The sequence below is a fragment of the Scyliorhinus canicula genome, chromosome 11, assembly GCF_902713615.1.
Source record: "Scyliorhinus canicula chromosome 11, sScyCan1.1, whole genome shotgun sequence".
NCBI classification, from domain to species: domain Eukaryota; kingdom Metazoa; phylum Chordata; class Chondrichthyes; order Carcharhiniformes; family Scyliorhinidae; genus Scyliorhinus; species Scyliorhinus canicula.
In genome coordinates, this window is record NC_052156.1 from 157,889,696 (window position 1) to 157,914,500 (window position 24,805).

At 43.1% G+C, this 24,805-nt stretch overlaps 1 protein-coding gene across 5 annotated transcripts in view; it reads left to right on the forward strand.

The window, feature by feature from the left end:
• Window positions 1–24,805, forward strand: part of usp6nl (USP6 N-terminal like) — a 277,494-nt gene that overhangs the window by 50,745 nt on the left and 201,944 nt on the right. Inside the window, exon 1 of one of the 5 annotated variants that reach the window (XM_038811844.1) lies at window positions 21,781–22,112. The exons of the other annotated variants lie outside the window; for them this stretch is intronic. Within the exon in view, the coding sequence (XP_038667772.1) occupies window positions 22,046–22,112 (67 nt within the window). The 5' untranslated portion in view covers window positions 21,781–22,045. Of the gene's footprint in view, window positions 1–21,780; window positions 22,113–24,805 lie in introns of those variants that run through there. 5 annotated transcript variants of the gene reach the window in all.

The following is a 24,805-nucleotide window of genomic DNA, read 5'->3' on the forward strand; positions in this document are numbered from 1 at the left end:
TTGCCACACTCTGGTGTCTGTTTGCGGACACTGAGGAAGAATTCAGAATTTCTAATTCACCGAACAAGCACGTGTTTTGGGACTTTGTGGGAGGAACGGGAGCTCCCGGAGGAAACCCACACAGACACTGGGAGAACGTGCAGACTCTGCACAGATGGTGACCCAAGCCGGCAATCTAACCTGGTGAAGCAAAACTGCTAACCACTGTACTACCGTGCTGCCCTGAAGGAAACATTTTACGCACTTTTACATTTAGATTGACTGGAATAGTCCATTCTCCTGTTTGGGAACAGTTACAAATAAATATGCATTTACATCCATGGAGGGGAGCAGAAGATCATACTTGCAGCCATTTGAGCAGTAATACTTCAGAAAAATAACTTGTGGATGGTTATTTTTTTAAAAACAAAATCGACGAGGGCAGCACTGTGGCGCCGCGGTTAGCACTGCTGCCTCACGGCACCAAGGACCCGAGTTCGATCCCAGCCCCAGGTCACTGTCCATGTGGAGTTTGCACGTTTTCCCCATGTCTGCGTGGGGCTCATCTCCACAACCCAAAAAGATGTGCAGGGTAGGTGGATTGGGCACGCTAAGTTCAAAGAATCCCTACAGTGCAGAAGGAGGCCATTCAGCCCATCGACTCTGCACCGATACTGCACCACTTCCCTGCCCTATCCGAATAACCCCTTAACCTAACCTAAACATCCCTGGAGACTAAGGGGCAATTTAGCATGGTCAATCCACCTAACCACATCTTTGGACTGTGGGAGGAAACCATAGCACGCAGAGGAAACCCACGCAGATAGGGGGAGAAGCACAAACACCATACACGCAGTTACCTAAGGCCAGAATTGAACCTGGTCCATGGCGCTGTGAGGCATTAGTGCTAACCACTGTGACAACGTGCTGCCCACATTGTCCCTTAATTGGAAAAAAATAATGGGGTACTCTATATTTATCAAAGAATTGTGTTGCATGCCACCATTTTTGTGAAAAGAAGTGGCATGATAAGGTCGCACCTCAAATTTATCTAAAGTTCAAGTGAAGTCTGTTGCATTGCTGTGATCAGTTCCCAGGAAACCTACTGTTCATGTCTTTGAGTAGATTGGAGTTTGAGCAGTAAAGGCTTAGGAACAGAATGTTCTTTGTCTTTAATGTTCTGAAAACATGTGCTAACTGAAGCCAAGCAACCTGTTAATTTATATAGAAAGTGTTTGTTGGTCAAGTGCATAATGATGTGGCAGTGAGTAATTACAATGCCCCGTGCAGCATTGCTGCATCTAACAGTGAGGTTTCAGGGTTGAATTAGATCATGGGACATCAATCCAGTCAGTCTCTATATCTTTGGGTTAGGGAGGAACAAATTCAGCAGATTTTTCCTTCCTGATCACTACTTAGTGATGTATGTTGCAAAGTGCAGGCATGTGCCTTTTGGTTGAGATACTAATGAATCTTTTTCCCATGTGGAGTTTGCACATTCTCCCCATGTCTGCATGGGGCTGATCTCCATCGTTTGTTGTATGGGCAATATTTTTATTTTTCACATGATGCCTTTTACACACTTAATTGTATCTGGCTCAAATATCAGTTGATGTAAGTTCTGTGCCTGAAGACGGGCCTGACCCAAAAAGTACTTCTAAGGCAAGGAGGCAGGTCCCGAATCCACCCCAGTTGCCATGTGGGTTGAACCCAATGCAGCTGGCACCAATCTAATCCACACTGACCAAACAGCCAACTGGCCCCCCCCAAGGAGTCAGTTGCTGTAGCAACATGGACATTTACATGCAGGTTGTAGCCTGGAGTTATGGATAGTGATGGGAGAGGCTCCAATTTTTTTCCATCACATAACTGACCAGAAGTATTGACTTGTTGAAGGAATTGCGTCCCTTGGCCATCAGGTTATGGAGTGGGACTTCAACCTCAAGCTTGTGACTCAGGCATAGGGATGCTACCCACTGCACCATCAGACCTCCGTGCAGGTAATCTGTCAATTAACAATGCAGAAACAGGTGCAAAAGACATCAACCAAGAATCCAATATCAGCTCGCAAATATCAATAAATTCATGCTGAGGAAAAGGGAGCTAATATATTTAGTTTCTAAAAATCTTTTTAGCTGGCATTTCAGCTTCTCAGCCAGCTGACTATACAGGTTAAAAATAAAAATACAGGCCTGTCCTTACAGCACTGTTTCTGTCTAGGTAGCAGTAGAATGATGTGAAATAGTCCAAGCACTATTTGCTGCCAACTCAAGATGGCTGTTGATACCTGTATGCGCTTGTGCAGAATCTAATGTCGTCATTTGCAGGAGACACATTGTCCGTTGGAAAAATTCCAGATGAGGAGGTCCTTGGTGGGTGGACAGTCGGGGCGTGGGATGCCCGTGAAGGAGGCTTCTGATTCTGCGGCCGGGGAGGGAGTGGAGGCTTCTAATCTGAAGCCATTCACTCTGTTTTAACCTTGCGGTGGGTGGGTAGTCAGGGAGTGACATCACATTCAGTCACTTGATCTGACTTTGGTACATAGAATTTGTGATTAGGATATTTGAAACCACTGATTTGTATCTTTGTTCATCTGCAGCAATTGTCTAGGCAATTTTATGGTTCGATTTTGTCATCGTGAAGCTCTACTGCCCTGTACCAGTCAATAATAAATTACAATCTATAACTCTGGCACTAATTCGTGAGAAATTTTATAGTTGGGCCTGGGTTAATAAGTTTGAGCAGAAACGCGCATGTAAATCTACTTCGTCAAACCTAACAGTGTCCTGCTTAATCTAGGTGTATTGTACCAATTGTCTCCCAAGTGGTAATTTGAGGCCATAATCTTGAATATAAATGTGTATAAACACTTGAATTATATGCGTTTATCCTCTTCATTCTATAGACTCTCCTGCATTCTTGTAGTTGTACTATTTCCCAGTCTTTTATGACCTTGCTGGAATATTGATTATGGACCTGCTCATAATATCACATATGGGGCCTTGCAATACTCCTAATGGCAACAGGATAACTTTCAATCTCCAATGTTTTTTCTTTATGCAAGAATGCTTTCATGACGGCAGCCAGATATTGTGTTTTCAGAGGCTCTGAGGTCTCTTTCCTGATTTTCTTCAGTATTTCCCATTAATCCATGAATTAATTCCTTGTACACCCACCTGTCACTGCACACTACTGCTCTATAAAATAATCTGAGATTAGTTGTTGGTGATTAACTGCTTATGTTACACCTGAGTCGGTAAGTTAAATGACAAGTGTGCTCGCACGTCCCATGTTTCACTGCGGATAATAATGATTGCTGTTGACCTTTAGTTTAACGTTGAGTGACAGTTAGATTAAAAGTTGACAAACAGTTCTCTCTCACTACAATATCGAAAGCTTCTTATAATAATAAATAATGATGGGGGAATTTGCCTCCTTAGCTGCAAATTATCAATTGAGATATGTCCATATGCATATCTCAAGTATTTGACTGTTTTATATATAGTTCCAACAAATAGCCTGTGTTAACTAATAGAAAATATTGAATTTGGAAATACAAAATAACTTTGCATGCACAATTTTGCACAAGCTTTCTTTTTAAATTTTGACCACATAGCCAAGAAAACACTTGAAGACATGAACCGAAAAGTAGTAGTAATGGGAAATGGTGTTTGCGAATGAATATTTAAAAAACTTAACTGCTGTTGTATTCTGTCATTATTTCCGTAAACAATTATATCTGATATTGCTGAGGTTTAGTTAACTGGATGTACACAATTCTGCAACCCTTTATTACCTCCGTTGTGTTTGGCAGTGCCTTAAAGACAATCTATGAGAATATTACGAATGCCATTTTATTTAACGATACACAAAATTAAGCCTAAATGTGAAGTACTTTTATGCTGTTTGCAACAACAAAAGTATCAGTTAACCCCAGTTAAGGTTCCTTGTGTAAATTGGCATGAAAAACAATTATGTAGAAGCACTAAAGCAGCAGAATGGAGGAGAGCACTTCCACATTTTGGTATTTCCAGTTTGCCACAGATGATTGATGTTAAAATTGTTGCTCGTTATGCTTTCCCTTAATTTGCTCTGTCTTAATTACCTTTGCTCAAGAGTCGCCAGGTATCTTTCTGATACCACCACAAGGTTCAAAACCGAATACTGATCAATGACTCGATACACCAGTTAGTAAGTTTGAAATCGATGCACATTTATTTACACACAGTCAATTATTACTCATGCACAAACTCTACTCACTAAACTACAACTGCTACTAAAAGCCTATACTTAGCTTCGAGTGCCCACTCAGAGGAACAATGGCCGTTGTCTGGTTCAGATACAGTTGGCTTCGAACTGGCATAGAATAGTAGCTAGGATTGTCCCAATCGTTTGTATCGATTCTCTCCAATGACGGGGTTGTTCCCGATCGCTGGGCGGGCTCTAGGTTGGCCTGCCTTTGTTTTAGCCTCCACTGGTGCCGGGGAGTCTGTCCTGGTACCGATTGTTTCAATGTTTCTTTTTGTCCCTGGAGATAGCTCATTACTATGCTAATGGCTTGTAGTTTCAGTTCTGTCTTGGTTCTGCAAGTTCCAATCCACAGGAAACCTTGCACCTTCTTGTTTTTCTAGTGCTGTCCATTTTTCCCTGTACTCTTTGCGAGTATCCATTTTGGAATTGGGATGTAGCCACCCCAGGTGGCTACAAATGTAACCATTAACAGTGGCACGGTGGTTAACACTGCAGCTTCACGGAACCAAGGACCCGGGTTCAATCCCGGCTCCAGGGTCACTGTCCGTGTGGAGTTTGCACATTCTCCCTGTGTTGGCATGGGTCTCATCCCTACGACCCAAAGATGTGCAGGATAGGCAGATTGGCCACTCTAAATTGTCTTAACACAAGGGATTAGTTGCCAGGAACCATTGAATTTGGGAAGCTAGTACATGTAGTCGATTTAATTGGCAATTTTTTTTTAAAAAATAATTTTTATTGGAATTTTTTACAGAAAATATAACAAAAAGTATAGCAAAAAGCAGTAATATGCAACTAACAGCCCATAACACCCACAATTCCCCCCATACCGTAACATCACATGTATCACATTCCCCCACCCCCCCCCCAAACAAGAGAACTTAACCATAAATTAAAATTAGATAAATCAAATTTAAATAAAATAAGCTAACATAATCAACGCCCCCCCCCCCCCCCCCCCCCCCCAACCCCCCCGGGTTGCTGCTGCTACTGTCCCAGTACCCTATCGTTGAGCCAGAAAGTCGAGGAAAGGTTGCCACCGTTTAAAGAACCCTTGCACCGATCCTCTCAGGGCGAATTTAACCTTCTCAAGCTTGATGAAATCCGCCATGTCATTGATCCAGGTCTCCACGCTTGGGGGCCTCGCGTCCTTCCACTGTAGCAAAATCCTTCGCCGGGCTACTAGGGACGCAAAGGCCAGCACACCGGCCTCTTTCGCCTCCTGCACTCCCGGCTCTACCCCAACCCCAAAGATCGCGAGTTTTAATTGGCAATTTAAGTGACAGTCCCAGACTTAGAGTCGAAAAGCCAAATTCTTGACTTCTGTCAAGCGAAAGGATACATACGTGGTCATTTGGGAACATCTAAGTGAGGCAGGCAAAGACCAAGGCTTCATTCAGAACACAGAACAGGTTCAGAAAGGGCCGCTGGACAGAATGAGTGTTTAATGTGATAGCAGGAATATGGTGGCATATTTTTATGGTTTTGTTTGCTATAAGGAGTGATAATTAATTCAGTGCAACAGAAGTTACTACAAATGTTTGTCAGCTCATTTATTCTTTAAACTACAAACCAGATTATTGATTTGCATTCAGGTCAACTTCATAAACAGCAACATGCATTTCTAGCATCATTTAGGTAGGGAAAGTGTGCAAGGTGTCTCACAGCAGAATACTTGGGGGGGAGAGGAGTGAATGGAAGTGTGAGAAACAGCAATTGGGAGGTTACCAAAGTCCTAGCCGACGATGTGTTTTTTTTGGTGCTTCCTTTTGCTGTGTAGGATGAGGAAAGGCAGAGGGTTTGGGGGAATTTGGCAGTACAAAATCTGGAGAGCGGAAGATGTTGCCAATGGAGGGCCTGATTTCAGTCTGAGGAATGACCAACATTCCATTTGCTTCCTTAATTATTTGCTGTACTGGCATACAAAGGGGCTGATTTAGCTCATTGGGCTAAATCGCTGGCTTTTAAAGCAGACCAAGCAGGCCAGCAGCACGGTACGATTCCGTATCAGCCTCCCCGGACAGGCGCCGGAATGTGGCGACTAGGGGCTTTTCACAGTAACTTCATTGAAGCCTACTCGTGACAATAAACGATTTTCATTTTTCATTTTCATTTTTTCATTTCATTTCATTTCATTTCATACGTTCTGTTACAGAATTTAAAACCATCGAATGCTAATTCAGAGAGCATTAAGAGCGAACCACGTAGTAAATAATAGCTTGGTTGATGCCAAACTGGATAATGCTGCAGTTTTCTTTATCTGGAAAAACATTTGTGATAGTCTGACCATCCTCATGGCTATTTTCTCTGGACCCACCCCACAAATAGAAACAGTGCAGAAGGAGGTCATTCGACTATCAAGTGTGCACCAAATCTCTGAAAGAGAACTCTACCTTGGCCCACTGCCCCACATTCCTTGACACTAAGGGGCAATTTAACATGGCCACTCCACCTAACCTCATCTTTTGGAGGAAACCAGAGAACCCAGAGGAAACCCATGCAGACACAGGGAGAATGTGCAAATTTCGCACACACTGACCCAAGACTGGAATTAAACCAGGGTCCTTGGTGCTGTGAAGCAGCAGTACCAACCACCATGTCGCCCAATATATTGCACAAGTTGATATGTAAGACTGTCACAAATTGCGATATAGAAATTCAGACTTGTTACCGTATGGTTGCAATTCCAGAACTATAATCATTGCAATATTAAATCAGTGTTGAGTTTTGGAATCGCATTGTTAAAAGTTCCAGAAATGTCATAAATTCTTTCACTCACCATTTGGAATTCACTGGCTGAGAAGCGATAATTGAAATAATGACAGAAATTAGAAAATAAAATAAAACTGACCTGTGCGGCAGCATTTGTGTTTACAATGCAAAACAATACTTTCCATTGAAGGCTTCTGCCTCTCTGATATCAGTTTCAATACAAAGTGCCTGCTGTCATTCTGTCAGCTGATGATGTGTGTGCTTATAGTTCTCATTTTTTTTCCAATTAACAACGAAAGCTGCCTGCTCATAAGAGTATGACAGTAATGGATCTGAGATTTGATGAGAGCAGTAAGACCGAAGAGTAATAAGTATTTGTGGCATTAGACGTTTGCCAAGTTGTACTTAATATATCGTGCATACATGAATTGCACCTGTTATAACAAAGTACGTTCCCCCAGCCTACTATCAACACAACCATGGGAGATTTACTGCCGTGTTAAAATAGTGTTCAATATTATCATAGAATTTACAGTGCAGAAGGAGGCCGTTCAGTCCTTCGAGTCTGCACTGGCTCTTGGAAAGAGCACCCTATCCAAACTCACACCTCCACCCTATTCCTGTAACCCAGCAACCCCACCCAACACTAAGGGCAATTTTGGACACTAAGGGCAATTTAGCATGGCCAATCCACCCAACCTGCACATCTTTTGACTGTTGGAGGAAACCGAAGCACCCGGAGAAAACCAACGCACACACGGGGAGAACGTGCAGACTCCGCACAGGCAGTGACCCAAGCTGGGAATCGAACCTGGGACCCTGGTGCAGTGACGCAATTGTGCTAACCACTATGCTACCGTGCTGCCCATAAAGTTACTGTGAAAATCCCCTCGTCACCACACTCAGGTGCCTGTTCGCGTACACAGAGGGAGTATTCAGAATGTTCAATTCACCATCAAGCATGTCTTTTGGGACTTGGGAGGAAACCGGAGCACCCGGAGGAAACCCGCGCAGACACAGGGAAAAGATGCAGACACCGCACAGACAGTGACCCAAGCCAGGAATTGAACCTGTGTGCCCTGGTACTGTGAAGAAACAGTGCTAACCACTGTGCTACTGTGCCGCTCCCTAGAATTGAACTCACGACGCCTAAGTCACAAAACCAGTGCTCTAACCACTGAGCTATGGAGCTGACTGGTGCATATTCTGAGTATGATCAAAAGTATAATTGTGGTTCAAAGTTGCAACTCACTTTATCAAGACTTCCTGTTTTTTGAAGTATTAAATCTTTTGAATTTGATTACCAAATCTTTGTGGAACGTGACCAAAGAAGTGTTTTGACCCGCTGATGATTTTCCTTCAAGGTTAATTAGTGAAGGGCCATTTGTTGCAGTTAAACATTTCTGTAGCACGAAGAGCTACTTGTACTAATAACGTTCAAACTGCTGGTGCTTCTGCTCCTTTGCAGTTTGTGGAATAGACAGTAACAAATAAATTTGTGCAGCTACAATCTTCTGTAATACAATTTCTAATTCCGAAAGTCAGTTATTACTGCAAGTTGTTCAGATGGTACAGCTTCATGCAAGTTTTCATGTTTAAATTGCCCAGATGAAGTGCATTTTGAAAAAAGAAAACAAATGTTCAAATTGCGAACACTTTTTTGGCAATTGCCAATGTTTTTCAAAATAGTTGTTTGTTAAGGTTGGAATTGGGGAAACTGCAGCATAGTGGTAATATTGTGCGACTAATGATGGCTTGCTCATCATTTCAGAGGGCAGTTAAGAGACAATCACATTGTTTTTGGTGTGGGGTCACACGAAGGAATCGGACATTTTTGATAATTCTTGCATGGGATGAGAGTGCCCCTAGCAAAGCCTGTTTTTTGAAGTACTAAATCTTTGAGATTGATTCCCAAAACTTTGTGGAACGTGACCAAAGAAGTGTTTTGCCTCACTGAAGTGCCATCAATGTTTGTGCTTTTGCTGCCAAAGCAGGGTGCAGAGTTGCTTAAATTTTGCCAATGCTGGGAAGCCAGGCAAGTGAAATGTGAAGATCATTGGTTTTCCTAAAAGTAAGAGAAGGCCAGTGATTCAATTTGGCAGTTTACCTGTTAGACAGGATCTCATGGCAGAATCTGCTGTAGAGAGTTGCACAGGAGAGTCCAAGGCAGGGCAGGGCAGAGCAGTGAAGTTCCAGGGCCTCTGGTTAACGGCCCTAAAAAGAGAAATTAACTTTCCAAAAGGTGGGTTTGCATAACTGATTGCGAATACAGCATATGAAGTCCGTGTTGGAGGGATGGTGTCATTTAGATTTGCACTGCATTCGCTTGTCCTGAAGGCACTTTGCATCCAAATTTGGATTGTCCCGGGGCGTGTTTTCCCATGCTCATGTGACTGTAGAGTATTGCAGTTGAAATACAGAAATCCTCCATGGTAACTCTAGCTGTGATGTGTATGATCTCAATGCCAGGTGAAGCTTGATGTCCTGTATTATGTCCTGCCACTTGTTGCCAGTGGATCTTTGACACTGATGATGGAATGCTTCAAGTTGCTTTATGTGGCACCAGTTTGTTGTACACATCCTGTACCCATAACAAAATGATCGAAGAACCTCTGCCTGGTAGACTTTCACCTTTGTTCTGAGGCTATCTACATGCACTTTCCAAAGTTTGAGAATGCATCTGTCAAATGCTGAGATTTGTCAGGTGATAGTTGATCTAATCATCCAGAAGTTGCTGTCTGTCCTGAATTGAATGTGTTGAGAACTTTGTGTGCGTGTCTGAAGCATGACCGAGAACTATGTGTACTGGAACATCGCTGAGAAGTGTATGGCAAACAGAGCTGGAGCCAATATATGACGTTGCTTGATGCCAAATAATGATAGGGAAGGTATCTGATGATGTCCATTGTGCCATGGTAAAACAAGTGAATGACACTGATCATCTTTTCATGGCAGCCATACCTGTCAAAAGTCTTTAGTCAGGTCAACAAACACCTATAGAGGTCCTGAACATCAGTAGTCAAAGCTTGGAGAATCTTTGCTCGTAGAGGCGCATTTGATTTTGCATTACACTTGAGTTCTGAGCATTGCTTGGCAGTTTTGTCCGCACCTGACGGTCACGTGCTAGCCTGGGCCTCTCGCAGATCCCTTGGATGCTTCTGCGTTCCACAGAACTCAGGTTTTTTAACCCCTGAGGTTGATGATCAACCATGATCTTATTGAATTGTGGAATGTGGCCTATTATTTAGGTTAAGCCACCAAAAGAGGAAAATCTGTTTCTCGCCTAAGACTCAGAATAGCTCTCGTGAAGGGAAGGTGCATTTCTGTGTCTCAAACAGCCAAACAAGATTTCAGTTACTTTCTCGTGGAAGAAATTCAGATAGGTCACTCATAACTAAAAACCCCTACCTCTGTTGGTCGTGGATCCTTGTCATTTAAGACTTCCTAAATGAGTGTCCAGGATCTGAAACTTATTGAGAGTAAGGTTACACAGTTTAATTTCTTCTAATAGTATTTTTATTATACAATGCTCTCAGTTGATACATACAGAATTGCAGAGTTAAAGACACATAAATATGGGCAGCATGGTGGCACAGTGGGTTAGCCCTGCTGCCTCATGGTGCCGAGGTCCCAGGTTCGATCCCGGCTCTGGGTCACTGTCCGTGTGGAGTTTGTACATTCTCCCTGTGTTTGCGTGGGTTTCGGCCCCACGACCCAAAGATGTGCAGCTTAGGTGGATTGGCCATGCTAAATTGCCCCTTAGTTGGAAAAAATGGATTGGGTACTCTAAATTTAAATTTAAAAAAAAGAAAAAATATATAAATATAAAGTCCTTTATTATCTGCTAACAGACTAACTTCTCTGAAGAGAACAATATATCTAAAAATGGAAAATCCTAAAGTATCTCGTATCAATTTCTAATGCATTTCTAATGAGTTTAATAGAAACATACTTACAAAGACCACTTGGTCTTTGTTTGACAAGGTAAGCTGCAGAACAGAGCTTTGATCCACTCCAGGAGGGAGTGAGATACCTATTCTACCAAAATGCCCCTCCTTTTTATACATGATTTCTCCTTTTTAGTGTAGGGTTTTCCTTTATCTTATCTTTTGATGTTTGGCTGATTTCCTGTGGTCAAATGGTCAGGTTTGTTGTCTTATTAACATGTGCTTTAATGAACTCAGTGTCTGTTGAATGTCAAGTGTCTTAAGATATATGTTTGGGCAGGGTATTTTTGGAGACATCTTTCTACCTGTCTATTTTCAATGGGTCAAGTTTCTTAGATATAGATGTTCAGATACACTATTCCGAATGGTGTAATCTTAAGTATCAAAAGTTACATAGTTAAGGAATGAATTTGTTAATTTATTCTTGGTTGCCAGCTCAGAATGTCCTTCCCATGGTCTAGTTTTGGTTATAATTGCAGAAGGTAATTTAAAGAATTTACGGGCTGTCAATTCAAGCATCTTCTTCATCCCACATTTGTATGGAATGGCTTAATGATCCTTGGGGTCAGCTAAAGTTTCTTGCAGCAAATGGTGATTTTTGAAAGACCTTTAATTCCACTTTGAATGAAAATACTTGATGTATTAATTCTGCTGCTTATACTTGTCCTTATTCTAAACTGAATTCTGCGGCGAGCGTGACCTCCATCACAGGAAAAGGCTTGAGGGGTGAATGGCTTCCTCCTATTCCTTTTTCCTATGTTTTTCATTCATTTGCAGGTGCGCATCGCTGGCTAGACCAGCATTTGTTGCCCACCCCTAATTGCCCTTGAGAAGATGGTCGTGAACATCCTTCCTTAAACCTTCTTGAGCAGTCTCTGGGGTGCAGGTACACCCACAGTGCTGTTAGGGTGGGAGTTGCAGAATCTTGACCCATCGACAGTTAAGAAACGATGATATATTTCCAAGTCTGGGTGGTGACCACCAAGCCATGCTTGATGAAGGACATTTAAATCCCCCACCCAGAGTATATTCTGTGCCCTTGCCGCCCTCAGTGCTTCCTCCAAGTGGTGTTCAACTTGGAGTACTGATTCATAAGCTGACGGTAGACGATACGTGATAATAGGCAGGAGGTTTCCTTGCCCATGTTTGACCTGAAGCCATGTGACTTCATGAGGTCTAACATCGATGTTGAGGACCCCCAGGGCAACTCCCTCTCAACTGTATACCACTGTGCCGCGCCACCTTTGCTGAATCTGTCCTGCCGGTGAGACAGGACATACCAAGGAATGATGAGAGTGATGTCTGGGACATTGTCCGTAAGGTCTGATTCTGTGAGTATGATTACATCAGGCTGTTGCTTGATGAGTCTGTGAGACAGCTCTCCCAACTTTGGCACAACCCCCCAGATATTAGTAAGGAGGGGTTGACCGGGCTGGGTTTGCCGTTGTCGTTTCCGGTGCCCAGGCCGATGCTGGGTGGTCTGTCTGGTTTCATTTCTTTTTCGTGTTTTCCACGTAGTTGAATACAGTACAACTGAGTGGCTTGCTAGGTCATTTCAGAGGGCATTTAAGAGTCAATCACATGGCTGTGGGTTTGGAGTCCCATGCAGGCCAGACCAGGTAGGGATTGCAGATTTCCTAAAGGACATAAATGAACCAGTTGGATTTTCATGACAATGGTTCCATGGTCATCATTAGACTTTTAATTCCAGGTAGTTTGAGTTTAAATTCCATCTACTGTGGTGGGATTCAAACCGAATCCCCAGATCATTACCCTGGGTATCTGGATTACTTTCATTTTCAAAATTCATTTTTTCTAATTAAAGGGGCATTTTAGCGTGGCCAATTCACCCACCCCGCACATCTTTGGGCTGTGGGGGCGAAACCCACGCAAACATGGGAGAGAATGTGCAAACGCCACAGGGATAGTGCCCAGAGCTGTGATCGAACCTGGGACCTTGGTGCCATAAGGCAGCAGTGCTAACCACTGCGCCACCGTGCTGCCCTCCGCATTTTGGCTATGAGGGCTGTACTCTGTTATGGCACTGCATTGTCTGCAAGTGTTCTGACATTCCATGAACCGAGCTTTATGTGCAGACTAGTAGTCTTCATTACAGTTGGTGGCGGTGAGTGGCTGACCAGCTACAGAGAGAGCGGGTTGTTTTTTGAGTGCTTTTTCCCTTTCAGCAGATTGCGAAGAGCAGTGCTAAACCTAAATTGACCTGCTCTGTCGACTCAAGAGGCCTCAAACTCCACGTTTGCATTGGTCTATGGAGAGCGACCATCATCCTGCACCCGTCTTTGTGCAGGATTATGGCTGAAGACTACCTGTCTCTGTTGTCACTTACCCTTCGCCACAGGACTTGGGATGTCTCATGTTTTGGTTGAATTGTTGAATATCTTGCACCTTGAGTTTGTGTAAGTAGATGGACTTTGTGCAGAGCCCCTCCTACTACCATGTCCAAGTGAGGAACAAAGATGATGCTTTCCAGCAAAATAAAAACCGCATAATATCTGGTCAATGTATGATGCCACAGTCAATGTATTGACTGCTGCAACTTTGGCAGCATTTTGGTTTTCTGTTGCTTCCAGAGTCTAGTCATGTTCCATTACTGTACCAGCTTTTAGGATTTATTTTTGTATCTCTCGGGTGCTCATTAGTAGGGTTTCTGCTTTTGGAACCAGCAGAATTTATATAGAAGTACTTGGGAAATAAGTTTCCATGGCAATAAGATTCCTATTGCAGTAAGCTGGTGTGAAGATTTCATTTGATCTCTGGGGAAGAGTGAATCTTCTCTGTAAACTAACATCATTTTTAAAATGTAGAATTATATATTCCAACTACAATTACTGTTACATGATTCTAGAAAGATTGCTTAGATCTATTAAAGAGTGCAGCAAAGACTGAGTGCAGCCATTAAGGATTGTGCCTTCACTGTTTTACTCTGTTCAAACCCCTCACCTCTATAACATTAGCTCCCCTTTTAAAAAAAAAAGTATGAGGAACTAGGGGATGACCTTGTCATTAAGATTGAGATCAGGTGAAAGATTGAGATTTTCTGATCAGCTGCTTCTTATTAGCTAAGCCAAACAACCTTCCCCTTGAACATGAGCCTCTGTGCTCAGTTTCTCTCCTCTCTTTCCTGATCTTGTCTGAACTTGGCTTGTTCAAGAGAGCCAATTCCTGCTCTCTTGCCCATATTCTCACAAACGTAATCCCCAATTTCCCTTGTTGACCAATGCTGACTGACATTGTAAATGGTTCCCTCTGTTTACACACCGACCCCTGCATTTCAAAACATCTATCACCCTGCTCTTTAAAAAAAAACACTCTACTCAATGCCTTAACAAACTGCTGCTTCAATACATATCTCCTGTCATCTTCTGGAATGCAGGGTCACCTTTGAAATCTGTGAATATCTTTTCTGCAACTCCATATATGAACCTCCATTCTGGTTTCTGCCATTACATGGCTGAAATTGCGCTAAGGAAGTTATGTGACATCTTGTGTGACTGTGAATGTGGTGTTGGTGGTGCACTATCCCATCCTGAACCTTTTCCCACCTCTCAGGCTGTTATGCCATTGATCACACAATCCCCCTCTGTTGTTCCCACTCGGTGAATCTAGTCTTGTTTCGTCCAACTTTTCAATCTAATCATAGTCCGAGATCTCCAGCATGACTTTTCTTCCCATCACTATATCATTACATCTGAAATCCTCAGGGGATTTAACCTTGGCTGCTTTATTTCTTGTTGCATCTGCATCCAGATTCCTGGCTAGATAATTTGCAAATATGGAATCTGTTTCCTTATGCTGAACCCTACTTCTCTACCACATCTTTCAATGCCTCTCACTATCTCTGTTGTGGGACTGCCTTTTTTATCAGTGGAATATGGGTGTTGATGGCAAGGACACCATTTCTTGCCCATTCCTAATTGCTTAGAAAAGATGGCGATGAGGTACTTGAATTGTTGCAGCCTTTTCAGGTACACGCACAGTGCTGATGGGGAGGGAGTTTTGAGGATTTTTATCCGGTGATAGTGAAGGAATGACGATGCAGTGAAGGAATGACTATGCTGTAAGTCAGGATGTTGTGTAAATTGAAGGTGGGGCTATTTCATGTGCATGTTGCTCTTGTTCTTCAGGATGGTAGACATTACGAGCTTGGACAGTACTCCAAGGGAGTTGTGGTAATTTGCTGAAGTGCATCTTGTAGATTGTACACCCTCAAGTTGATAGTCGAGGGAGTGGATGTTTATGTTGGTGGGTGGGTGTTAATCAAATTGTCTACTTTCATCTTGGATAGTTTCAAACTTCTTGATTAATATTGGAGGTGGGGGCAGGTGGAGAGAGATATGGGGGATAGGGGAGAGGTGGTATTCCATCACACTCCTGACTTGAGCCTTGTAGAAGTGGATAGGCTTTGAGGAGTCCGGAGACGAGTTGCTCTGGCATTCTGTTGTAGTCGCCTTATTTATGTTGCTGATCCAATTAAATTTCTGATCAAAAGTAATGTCCCGGATGTTGGTGGGGGATGCAATGATCAAGCCATTAAATATTTTAATTAAAAACAGAATCCATTACAGTTGTACCAGGCCAAACGGTACAAACATTAATTTTGCGTTGGAGAAACTGGGTACCCTCCCCTCTGTACGGACGTATGGGGAGGGGGGTTAAGATATTCAGGTTATTAAAACGGTTAACAACAAAGTTGTACAAAAACAAACGGTATAAGCACTAAACTTTGCGCTGGAGAGACCAGATTCCCTCGCCTCTGTACCAGCTGATGGGGGAGGAGGGACGTTGGAGTGGTGGGGAGAGGGGAAAGTAGAATAGCGGGGAGGGAGGTTGGTGGAGGGGGGCCTAATGGTGCACTGCTTCAACTATCCATAATTCTCAGGAGAATGGGTAAGATTCTCCCTTCTTGGAGATTGTTGTTGTTGACACTTAATGTTAATTACCACTTATCAGCCCAAGCCTCCAATGTTGTCCAGGTGTTGCTGTATGCAGGCTTGGGCTGCCTCATTATCTGAGGTGTTGCAAATGGAACTGAAAACTGTGCAATCCTCGAGGAAGGACCCAGAACGGTTGCTGAAGATGGTTGAGCTGAGAAACATCAGTATCATTATCCTGAGTGTGAGATGATTGGCCGACAATAGACCCCCCCCCCCCCCCCCGCCCCCCCCCGCCTCCCAACGGATTCCCCCCGGCTTCCAAAGGATTCCCCTGTGATTCCCACTGATAGCAATTTTGCAACCACTCCTTGGTGTCACACTTAGTTAAATACAGATTTAATATCAAGGGCACTGACTCTAAAGTTACTTGAATCATTCCTCCACCACCTCCAAAAGTGCCCTGATGACAGTTTGGTCTTTATTGATCATTCTAGTTTGAGATATTACTTACGGATACAATAAAAAAGGATCACGCTCTCGTTGCAGCAAAGAGTAATGCATTAACTGCTGATGTTCAGTCTAATGCGTTTTCCCCCCCCCAATTATTCAGCCAGTTGAAGTGGCTCATGACCATCTTAAAGCAAGTTTATTCACAAGTTGTAGGCTGGAAGTTGACCTGGATTATTCAAAGCTCAACAGCAGTTAGCCTTTGATAATGGCTCTACACAGGATAAACTAGCTTATCTTGCATATTTATGATTTTTTTTGTTGTTGTCCTTCCAAGGTTTCCAGCATTTGCAGTTTTTATTTTGATTTATCAGACTCTTCAGAAGTGTTTAAAAAAATTTATGCACAGTTTGTGGGTGATATTAAGAAAACCACACTTATTGTTTTTGCGTTAAAATTAAATTGTGCTAAGTTGTGTGAACATAAGAAAAGTATGTATATTTTAAGAATTTGAGTTGTTGAATAGATAGGGAATATTTTACAAGTGTCGTATTTTGCAGAATAGATAGGGGATATTTTACAAGTATCCTATTTTGCAGAATATTTGGCGATAGCAACCACACCATGGTGCAATTTGTTTGTTATGGATGAAGAAATAGACTAGTCAGAACCGTCACAAGTGTGTTCTCTGCTCTTGGATGCCCTGTCAGCTTGTTCCTGACCGTAATCAAGTTTTTATTGCTGTGCCAATACTGTATTTTTGGGCAGTTGACAATAATAGCATCAGTGCACATGGTGCCAAAAACAGCCTCTGGATATGAAAGGGATGGGGGATTAGAAACCCATTAAAAAAAAAGGTCTGATGGCAGGCAGCAAGAACAAAGCAGAGTGCTTGATTGCTGGAAACCCCATCCACAAACATTCACTCTGTCCACCACTGATGCACAGTAGCAGCAGTTGTTATCAGCTACAAGATGCAGCGCAAGAACTTGCCAGCGCTCCCTTTGACAGCATCTTCAAAACCCAGAAACACTACCATCTAGAAGGTCGAGGGCAGCAGACACATAACAACACCACCCTCCAAGTTCCCTATCAAACCATTCACCATCCCGACTTGGAAATATATCAACATTCCTTCACTGTCGCTGGGTCAAAATCCTGGAACTCGTTCCTTAACAACACATGGTCTGCAGCAGTTCAAGAAGGCAGTTCACCACCTCCTTCCTTATCAAGGACAATTGGGAATGGACAATAAATGCTGGCTGAGCCAGCAAAGCATAACATCCCTTAAGTATCAAAGAAGTTATGGTTCTTGAGTGGAGAAAGTTTAAAAAAAAATAAAAAAATTTAGTGTACCCAATTCATATTTTTTTCCAATTAAGGGGCAATTTAGTGTGTTCAATCCACCTACCTTTGCACATCTTGTGGGGGTTGTGGGGGCGAAACCCACGCAAACACGGACAGTGACCCAGAGCCGGGATCAAATCTGGGAGAGTGGAGAAAGTTAAGGTAGCCTAGGAGTATCAGGGAACAGCAGGGATCCAAATCATTATGAATGCATTCGGAAAGCTGTATGTGAACCACAAATGCATTGAGTTTGAAACGAGTTTCGCAGGCTGGGAAGAATCAACAGTCTAGGTCTCTGCAGGTAGAATATGTTTTTTTTTTAAACAGAATTTCTTGTGGCATAAATCAAGTTCAAAATAGTAGCAGAGAGAGTGAGTGGTCAGAAGACCCCCCACACTTGACTTGAGATGCATTTTTGATGTGAGTTGTTCGGGTAAATTAAAACATTTATAGATAATTTTTGCACTTGTTATCCTGGGAGTTGAACTTAATGGATTATCAGAAACCATGGAAGTTCATAAATGAGTGATGTGTTTTTAATTTGTCATCTCCATCCTAAAATCATTTGCAAATGAGTGTCTTGATATCGAACAAATTTATGCTTGGAACTGGAAAGAATTTGGGTGAGACAATGTGACACAGAAAGAGCAATAGAAATGTGTGGTTGTACTTTAAAAAAAAACTCATGTAACTTGTGTGCAGCGGAGCTCCAAATGCTTAGTTGTTTCCATTAGCAGGGGAGACTAGGACGCGGGGGCACAGCCTTAGAATAAAAGGGAGTCACTTTAGAACAGAGATGAGGAGAAATTTCTTCAGCCAGAGAGTGGTAGGTCTGTGGAATTCATTGCCACAGAGGGCGGTGGAGGCCGGGACGTTGAGTGTCTTTAAGACAGAAATTGACATTGTCTTTAAGACAGAAATTGATAAATTCTTGATTTCTCGAGGAATTAAAGGCTATGGGGAGAGAGCGGGTAAATGGAGTTGAAATCAACCATGATTGAATGGTGGAGTGGACTCGATGGGCCGAATGGCCTTACTTCCACTCCTATGTCTTATGGTCTTATGGTCTTATGGTCTTATTCTCATGATGAACCAGAATGTTACTTTGTTGGAGAAGGTGGGGTATTGGGGTTTGTTGCGCATCCCTTAGTTAAGAAGTTGTTATATGGGCTATGCTGTCTGAAAGGGTTGTGGAAGCAGATTGAATAATAACTTTTAAAAGGGAATTTTATCTCTACTTGAAACATTTACAGGACTATGGGGAAAAAAGCAGGGGAATGGGCTAATTGGGAATATCTTTCAGAGAGTAGTCTCTGAATGCCAATCATGATATGCCAATCAATAGCCTCCTGTGCCGTGCAATTCTTCGAATTCCCCGAGATGTGCTGTTGTGAAGTTGAGTTCCATTAATATGGATGGAGCACTCCCAGAATGTCCGATATGAGCCGATGTTTTGTTTCGAACTTCATGCTAACCAACTGTGCGAAGTAAATTGTATTTTGAAAAATATGATGTAAATAGAGATTTATTTGGTATGGCATACATGCTGAGTGCCAACAGGCATGCTGATTCACTAGAAATTTTGAAATATGAAATATAATTGAAAAAGTTCAAATATTAATTATGCCATCCTGGAGCTGCTGCTGAGTTACATGGCAGCAATTTCACCAAGTTGTTTAATTTATTTACAATATACGTAGCCATGTGTGCTGCTCTTACAAGGTGCTAAAATAATGGTGCTTTTAGATGTGTAGTACTGCACATCCAACATGGTCATATAAATGATAAAATGTCATCTCTTGCGATTGCAACTTTTGCAGAATGAATGGGTGACATTCTACACTACATTTAATTCATCGTTACTGTTGGTGTTTAAAATTTTAGGACTTCCGGTGGCGGCCATGGAGTGAGAGACCGTTATTTGGTAACTCCTGCTCATGGTGGACCTTGAGGAGCTTTTCCCCCTACTTATGAGGGATTTGATCAGTAAAATTGGAGACTGGTGAGGTAGAGGAGAAGAATCCCTCACCAGTTTATGGATTCATGGACCAGAAGTGGTCTGCAAAGGAGAGATCATTGGGCAAAGAAGTGAGTGGAGTCTGCAGCACAGGAAAACATGGCTGAGGCTCAGGGACTGGGATTGTGGGATTGCCGGCCCAATGGCCAACTGGTGGAATTCCTTCAGGAGAACTTTGTCAAACAAAGACGAGTACCTGGACCCGATTAAGACAGGGAGTGACTGGGTGGAGCAAAGATTGGAAGCCCAGGAACAGGCGACCCTGAAGGTGGAAGAGGCGGTGGCTGAGCATGATGACCAGCTAACGGAGATGGAGTTGGTGAGGGACCACCAGAAAAGGCTGCAGGAGAAGGTGGAGGATCTAGAGAACAGGTCGTGCAGGCAGAATTTGAGGATTGAAGGCCTCCCGGAGGGCAGCGAGGGATCGGATGCGGGGGCATACGTGGCACGTATGTTCGAGAAGCTACTGGGGGAAGGTGTGTTTCCTCGACCCTTGGAGGTAGACAGGGTGCACACAGCGCTGACGATGAAGCCAAGGATGAATGAGCCGTTGAGGGCGATGTGGGTACGAATGCACTGGTTCCTGGACAAGGAACAGATCTTGATGTGGGCCAGGCAGGCGAGGAGCTGCAAATGGGAAGATAACGAGCTGCGCATTTACCAGGACTTTGGTGCGGATCTGGCCAAAAGAAGGGCGAGTTTCAGTAAAGTTAAATTGGCCCTCTTTAAGAAGGGGCTGAAGTTCGGCATGTGTACCCAGCTCGTTTGTGGGTCGCTTATGAGGGTCAAGAACTTTATTTCAGATCGCTGGATGAGGTGATGAACTTTGTTCAGGGCAGGGGACTGGCAGGTGATGGAGGATATCGAACTTGGGGGCGAGTAATTCTGTACCTATGCTGCTATATTTCTTTTCTTTTTGTGTTGTGTATGTAGTGTTTTTGTACCAATCTTTGGGTCGTTGCTCAGTTTTGTATGCGGGTGAACTTTGTTCTTATTGGGGACGGTGGGTGGAATTTTCTTCTGTGTTTTTTGGGGATTTTTAGGTTTTGCCTATGTATGTTTGAGCGGGGGGTTGTGAAGGGAGATCAGTGGCGGGGGGGCCAGAGGGAGATCGGTTGGGGGGGGGGGGGGTGGTAAGATGCTTGGATGCCATGGGCAGGGGCTACCAGGCTCGCTGGGTGGGCTAGCTCACGGAAGCGCAGTGGGGGGCAAGTAGGTGACCAGTCTGATATTGGGCGTTGGGATTGTTGATTTGTGAGAGGGGGGTGGGGGAAGTATTGTTCTGCTCACAGGAGAGGGACTGTTGCTTAGAGACAAATTAGAAGCCGATGACGGTGGGCATCCAAGGGCGGGCCTGAGGGGATGCGGGCTGGAGGCTGGCCAAAGAAGGGGGATGGGGTGGGTGGGGTGCGCAGCCCCCCCCCCCCCCCCCCCCCCCCCCCCCCGAACTAGGCTGATCACATGGCAAGTGAGAGGGCTGAATGGGCCGGTCAAGAGGGCTCGTATGTGCGTGCATTTGAAAAGGTTGAAGGCGGACGTGGAACGCTACAGGAAACACACCTGAGGGTAGTGGATCAGACTAGGCTGACGAAGGGGTGGGTTGGGCAGGTATTTCATTTGGAGCTAGGCTCTAAAACTAGGGGGATTGTGATCCTGCTCAATAAGCGGGTGTTATTTGAGGTAGGGAATATAGTGGTGCAAAAAAAATGTTTGAATTTTAAACCTTCTCAAGCACTCTCTCCATTTAAATTTGCTATACAGCAGCTTTTAATTTTTTGTTAATTACCTCATTAGCTACAGCTTCCAAATAAAACATTTTCTATTTCTATCGCTCATGTCAGTGAGTGTCATCCTCAGCAGCCAATGTCTGTGTGTAATAAACATGTGGAGAAGCAACTTTTGCCACTTCGACCAACCACCACCCTGCACCCACCCAGTTTGTAGCTTAGTTCACTTAGAGATTTTCTCATATTCTAGAATGAGGGAAGTACCACAAGCTTCTGTTGGTAGCATGTTGTGCGCCTGTGCTGATTACGCTTTCTCTTAAATTGTATTCCGCATTGAGAGCAGGATTTTTACAAAAGGCTGGTCTGGTTAGACGTGCTTTTCTTTCTCATCCTTTCTGAGACTATACCTCAACCATTCATTGTTCCCTTGCAGAGTTCAGTGCAAGTGGCTACCTGCTGTGTTTGTCTTTGCTGAGCTGACAACATGAATCAAAATGTTGCTGACAAGCTGCTCAGTCTGGTATTTTGATTTTAGTTTCAGGATTGTAGCTTTTATTCAGAGGCTTGCTCAACACGTTTTGGTGAAAACTGGCAGTTTTTGTTCTGTCCTCCGTCCTTGCTGTATTAGACCTTGCAAGACATTGGTGAATTGAATTGTTTTAGAGATGAGACCTGTTGGAATTCGAAGAGGAAGGCTGACACCCGCTGCCCTGGCAACTAGCCATGATGCAAATTTTACAGATTATGAAGGAACTGGTGTCACCTTCTAAAAGAAGTGTTGAAAAGAAAGGTATGCATCCAGCTCCATTATAATAGTAAATCATGATCAAATTGTGTTTTGTGGTGAGCAGTATTTAGCTTGTGAAATCTGTCTAGATTTGCTGTTATGTTGAATTTAGTTATGATGTTATGTTAGTTAACACTGCTCAGGAGTGTTAAGCTTTCTCTTAATGGTTGAACAAACATTGGTTGTTTAAATGTGGATTTTACTGCTGTAAGTTTAATTTTTTTTTGCTATGTGAGCAAAAGTTGTTTGTCAAAATCCTGTCATTTTCAATTTTTCCTTCTAAATGGTAGCAAAATACAGTGCCAACCTGTTAACTGGCAACATGCATATTAGCCTAGGGAGGGTGAAAGACTTGAAAATAAACTCATTGGTCTTTGGTTTTGCAATCTTTTAGCAGATTTGAGCTTCTGAAAAGTTACAGTTTGTTTGATTAAGGTACATTTATTTTATACATTTAAGTCTATTTTCACCATTCGTACTTCCGCATTGACAAGCTGGAGACTTGCTTCCTAACTTCCCTATATGATGCTCGGAGCTTACCGGCAAAAAGTGTGGAAGACTAGGCTGAAGCACAGGGCGATAAGGAAAGCTCCTGACTGTTGATGGGTTATGCTACAAAAGGACATGAACTGAAAGCTCAATATGGGGTTAACTGAGTAACTGAGAAAGCTCAAGGTCAAATGCACTCCAAATGTGAACTTTCAAAATTATGGAATCAAAATGGTGGGATGGAATCCAGGCGAATTCATATTTCCCCCAATTTGCCTAACTTTTAATTGATGCTGACATTGACATTTTGGCTTTATTGACTCTGCTTTATTTGAATAAATTTTGAAGTGTAAGAATAATGGTGCCTGTTTAGGAAATTACTGTACTGTACCAAAAAAGTTCTGTGATTGCAGAAACAGTTGCATTTGTAGCCTTTATGAGAAAAGGTAGGAAATGTTGGCTGAGGAAAGCAGTTGTTGATTATCAGTTTGCATCTTTGATTGTTCAAAATGCCTTTGAGAATGTATGCTTAATGTAAATTAACTGATATTTAGTATTGAAAATAATCCTGAGCAGATAAAATCTGAATGTTTATTGCCCTTGTTAGTTAATATATGTAGTATACAGGGGAGAATGATTAAACCTCTTAGAAAACGATGGAACTATTGAATTCTGTTTTGTGGTGGGAGAAATTTTCTCTTCATAACATTGAAGGTCAGAGTTGAGAGAGAAGGGCAGCACGGTGGCCTAGTGGTTAGCACAACCGCCTCATGGCGCTGAGGTCCCAGGTTCGATCCCGGCTCTGGGTCACTGTCTGTGTGGAGTTTGCACATTCTCCCTGTGTCTGCGTGGGTTTCGCCCCCACAACCCAAAAATGTGCAGAGTAGGTGGATTGGCCACGCTAAATTGCCCCTTAATTGGAAAAAATAATTGGGTAATCTAAATTTTAAAAAAAAAGTTGAGAGAGAATCCTGTATTGCGGATTTCAAAATATGTTTTCTTTTATACGATGATATGTGGACATTGTTGTCAAGGCTAGTAATTATTGTGCAACCCGACTTGCCCTTTAGAAGATGCCGATAAGCTGCTTTTTTGAGCTATTGATGTCTACGTGGTGTAACTGTACACACTGCTGTTCGGCAATTCTAGGAGTTTGACCTAATGAAAATGGAGGAATGATGATCTAAGTCAGGATGATATGTGACCTAAAGGATAATTTGAAGGTGACCGTATTCCGATGCATCTACTGCTGTTGTTCTTCTTGATATTTAAAAAAAATTAATTTACAGAATGTGGGCTTTGCTGGTTAGGCTAACATTTATTGCCCATCTCTAGTTGCCCTTCAGAAGGTGGTGTTGAGTTGCCTTCTTGAGCCACTGCAGTCCTTGAGGTGTAGGTACACCCACTGTGCTATTAGGGAGGGAGTTCCAGGATGTTGCCCTAGCGACAGTGAAGGAACAGAGATATATTTCCAAGTCAGGGTGGTGAGTGACTTAGAGGGGAACCTCCAGGTGGTGGGGTTCCCAAGGTATCTGCTGCTCTTGTCCTTCTAGACGGTAGTGGTCCTGGCTTTGGAAGGTGTTGTCTAAGGAACCTTGGTGAGTTACTGCAGTGCATCTTGCAGATGCACTTTGTGATTGTTGTAGCAGGTTTGAAAGGCACTGTTGCAGAAGCCTTGGTTAAATTCTGCAATGCATCTTGTAAATAGCGCACACTGCTACCACGATGTGCTGGCAATGGAGGGAATGAATATTCAAGGTGGTGGATGGAATCTGCATCAATCAAATGTGCTGCCTTGTCCTGGATGGTGTTGAGCTTCTCAAGTGTTGCTGTGTCACAAGGGAGGATTTAAACTAGTTTGGCAGGGAGGAGATGGGAACAAAGCCAAGGTGAATTAACTGAAGGGGAACTAAAGAGTAGGGCTAGTAAGACTCCAAGGAAGAGCAGGCAGGGTGTGGTTGCTGATCAAAGAGGGTCTGATGGACTGAAAGTCATTTGTTTCAATGCGAGAAATGTAACAGATAAGGCAGATGAACGTAGAGCTTGGATTAGTACTTGGAACTATGATGTTGTCATTACAGAGACATGATTAAGGGAAGGACAAGGTTGGCAGTTATAACGTTCCAGGATACAGATATTTCAGGCGGAATAAAAGGGGTGGAGGAGTTGCACTACTAGTTAAGGCGAATATCACAGCTGTACTCCGG